Raw genomic sequence first — 3,692 nt, 5'->3', positions numbered from 1 at the left:
GCCCTCCTGCCAGTGTGTCTATGGGCTTGGGTACAACAGGCAGAAGGAAAAAAAAAAGGGAAGGAAAGGGAGAAAATAAAATTAAAATGTAATTTCTTTTTTCCAAAATGAAGAATTGAATTCTTTAACCTTTAAACATGCTTGTTTACTTACAGAAAGAGTATTTCAGGCACAAAAGGTTTGAGTATCAGTCACATACCAGGTTAAATTGTAATAGTATCAGGATTGTCCCATGCAGTGCAGTCAGCTATATTATCCCCTATCAAGAAGTTGAAGTTGTAGTTTTTGTATACATACATATGGATAAAGTATGCATCTTTCACACTATGGTCTCCTGGTCTGAGTTGACTCCAGCAGGGTTTATGTAACAACAGTATCTGTCATAAGGGCTGTTCTCCTTGTACGAGCAGACAATGATGCTGTCTTTAGGAGCAACAAAAATGTTGTCTTCAATGTCAGGGCACGCAGCGCTGTCCCTGGTTGGAGAAGAGCTCTTCTTCTCCAAGGCACTGTATGTGGAGCCATCTCCCACGAACACGTTCCCCGGCATCTCTGGGTAACAGGTCTCCAGGTATCTCAGCATCTCCTCCTGCTCCACCTTTCTGATGAGGCTCTTGCAGTCTCCCATGGTGGTGGTGGTGGTGGTGGTGCAGATGGACACAGAGTCCTCGCCCCGCAGCACTCTCCTGTCCTTCTGGTATGCCTTCTTGGCCAGCTCGTCACAACTTCCCTTGCCAGACTCCAGGTCCGAGGGGGTCCTCAGCAGCTCCATGACATCCCGGTCCTTGACTTGCTTGCAGCACGGACACTTGTTCTTGGGGCATTTGGTGCAGCCGTCGGTCTTTCTGGTGAGGGCGATGGCAGCGATGCCCGGTAGGCAGATGGCCGGCCCGATGGCCAGCAGCGGGATGTCCCCCAGGGTCTCTCCCTTGATGCCGGACACGGTGAACATGAAGCCGAACACCAGGAAGACGCTGACCAGAGCCACCACCAGCCCCGTCCGGGGGTTGATGTCGTCGGGTCTCATGGTCCGCCCCATCCTGCCGCTGTGCAAGGGACCACTTCCCTTCACCGAAGCGGGGTAGGGAACGGGTGCTCCCCGGCAAGCGCCCCAAGTTTCCCGGACAGGGAAGGGCGGAGACCCCCGACGGCCGGGACCGCTCGGCTTCCCCTCGGCGGAGCCGCAGCCGGAGGGCGGGCGGGGGCCGGAGCCGGGGCCGGGGCCGGGGCAGGGTCCGGGCTGGGCCGGGCCGGGCGGGCGGGCGGACGGGAGCCGTCCTGCCTCCTCCCTCCACCGAGGCGCTCTGAGCCGTGCTCCGCCGACCGCTCTGCTAAGGCGGGAGCGGCCCCGCCGCCAGCCCCGCCGCGCCCTCCCACGCGTGACGGCGGGCACGCCTGGGCACGGCCCCGCAGCCGTGGGCACGGGGGTGGGGGGCTCAAACCCTGCCAAAGTTGGGGGCGGGGGGAAGGAGAGAGACCCAGGCGGTTTCTAGCAGCCGGCGGGCGGGGAGCGAGCGGCCGTAAGGGACACCTGCCCTTCCTCCTCCTCCTCTCCCTCGCCCAGCCCCGCCGGAGCTCCGCAGCAGCCGTGAGTACGTGCACCGCCCACGGGTGCCGCGGCGCGGAGGGCTGCGGGGTCGGGGTGGGGTGGGGAAGCTTTTAAGTGGGTGGGCCGAGGAGGCTCGGGGGGTTCCCCTCCACCCGATGGCCACCCCGGGCAGGCTTCCCCTCCCAGGCAGAGGGGACCGGCTCTGGGAAGCCGGCGGGGGCTGGAGTTTGCGGAGTAAATCCTCCGGACAGAGAGCAGTCCTGCCCCAAACTCTCCTTTCCCCAGTTAGGTGCAAGCGGACAACAAGGCTTTGGAGACATGCTGTGCTGCCGCTGAATTTCATCCCGGGAGACCCCTTACAGATAAAGTCTCTCCTGGTGTTATCCCCTCCCCAAGACCCCAAGAATGAGTCTAGCTGTAGGGATGCATCTCGCAGGGTTTCCCTTGGTGTCTACAGCCCGACATAAATCGTCTGTGATGGTGATGTTCAGTCTCTGTGTTTTCATGCACATGGGTAATGGTAATTCAAAGTAGAGCCCCACCATCTGAATGAATATAGGAAAGGATCTGAAATGTGTGGGAATGTGGAAAGGCAGGAGGAGCCTTATGAGCAGCAGCATTTTCAGGCAGGTTGCTTCAACATTTAATGTGCCAGTGACATAAAGGAGTACATGATTTCACCTGGGGCAGAGATGCGGAGAGATAAAAAGGAGTGGTACCAGAAAGTGTCCAAGAGAATTAAGAGAATAAAAAAGGACATTCTGAACTAAATTGTGAAACCGTAGTTTCTGTAAGTTTTCCCATCAACATGATTCCTTTTCCTCATACTAGAAATTTGGACAGCTCAGAGAAGCCATTTTAGAAAACACTCAAACACCCCTCATCTTTCAGCCATGAAAAGGCCTGGTTTTTATTCATCCTCCCTACAGTACAACATGAGCAAAGCACCTCTATGTTGTAGATTTCCAAGCTGCCTTGCAGAGAGCAAGCCCGAGAATATCCTCTCATTAATAGGCACAACTCCTGCCTTACAGGACACTTTCTTCATAAATGGGGTGTCAAGTGATAGCCTTTGTTGTCCTAATTTGAAGGAAGAGTAACTGTGGGAACAGGAGTACATATACTGGGATGAGGTGTTTAAGTTGGTGGCAATGGCCTGGTTTTGACATTAAAATTTTGTAATGAACCATAATCATCATTTGAACTTGTCCCCCAGAAAGCTGTCCAGTAAAATCCACGTTGAGCCTCTCACCTGTTGCTGAGTGAGCTGAAACAGGAATAATTTAGGACTCTGTTAGGGATACCCTCCATCTTGACTGAAAGACTTAAAAATAAAAATCCAGATTTCAGCACAAGTTAACTTCTACTTTTGTCGCTGTGCAGGATTTAGCAGGGTGAGTAACGACTGTAGCTTCTCGGCTCGTATTTTCTGGAGTGAGAATTTGCTTCTTGTTTCCATCTGCTGTTATTCAGATACACAGCTTTTATGTCCTCACATTAGAATGAATAATGCCTTTTTTACCCCTCTGCTAAATTCTGGATGAAGGGAAATGATTAACCTTCAGCCAGTCTGTCCCACATAGCTAAAATGTTGTAAAGGTTATGTTATGAGCAGGGTTATGTTGAAAAATAATGCCATGAAGCTCACCGTTCCTGCTCCCTGACCTTCCTTCACCTCCCCTCATGCATTTGAATAGTCCTAAGATTTCCTGTTGGGTTGGAAATTGGTCTTTTCCTGAAAAACAAACTGTGTTGCTTGGGAATAGCAATTAGCCCTTGCTGTATTAATCAACAGTCCTTCAGAGAACAGAAAACTGCATCAGTAGATGACACAGAAATGTAAATATCATTAGTGGCATCGGTGGAGGGGAAAAAATACTGTAAGAACTGCAGTACATGTCAGAAGATCTAACAGGAACAAAAATGGCCCTTCAAATTTAAGCGACAGGGTTACTGAAGTGGAAGAGAGAACATCTACTTTGGAACAGAAAGCTGTTAGTGGGCACAAAAATACTTACAGAAAATGTCAGGACAAAGGTGGAACTAAATGCCTCCAATTTGTCCTTTTGTCAGTGGTTTCCAAGACGAACAGTATGAAGATTGTATGCTTCCTGGGGGGATAGAAAAGGGAAACCAACCACCC

At 51.8% G+C, this 3,692-nt stretch overlaps 1 protein-coding gene across 1 annotated transcript; it reads right to left on the bottom strand.

The window, feature by feature from the left end:
- Positions 1-319: 319 nt before the first annotated feature.
- On the bottom strand, positions 320-1,039 carry TMEM215 (transmembrane protein 215; the record flags this gene model as incomplete). The annotated part of the gene is made up of 1 exon (XM_082335860.1): positions 320-1,039. The coding sequence occupies one exon, from the start codon at positions 1,037-1,039 to the stop codon at positions 320-322; it is 720 nt and encodes a 239-aa protein (XP_082191986.1).
- Positions 1,040-3,692: the final 2,653 nt, after the last annotated feature.

Source organism: Platalea leucorodia (assembly GCF_965183815.1).
Source record: "Platalea leucorodia genome assembly, chromosome: Z".
NCBI classification, from domain to species: Eukaryota; Metazoa; Chordata; class Aves; order Pelecaniformes; family Threskiornithidae; genus Platalea; species Platalea leucorodia.
Note: the sequence above shows the minus strand (reverse complement) of the source record. Positions and strands in the feature narration are given on the sequence as shown.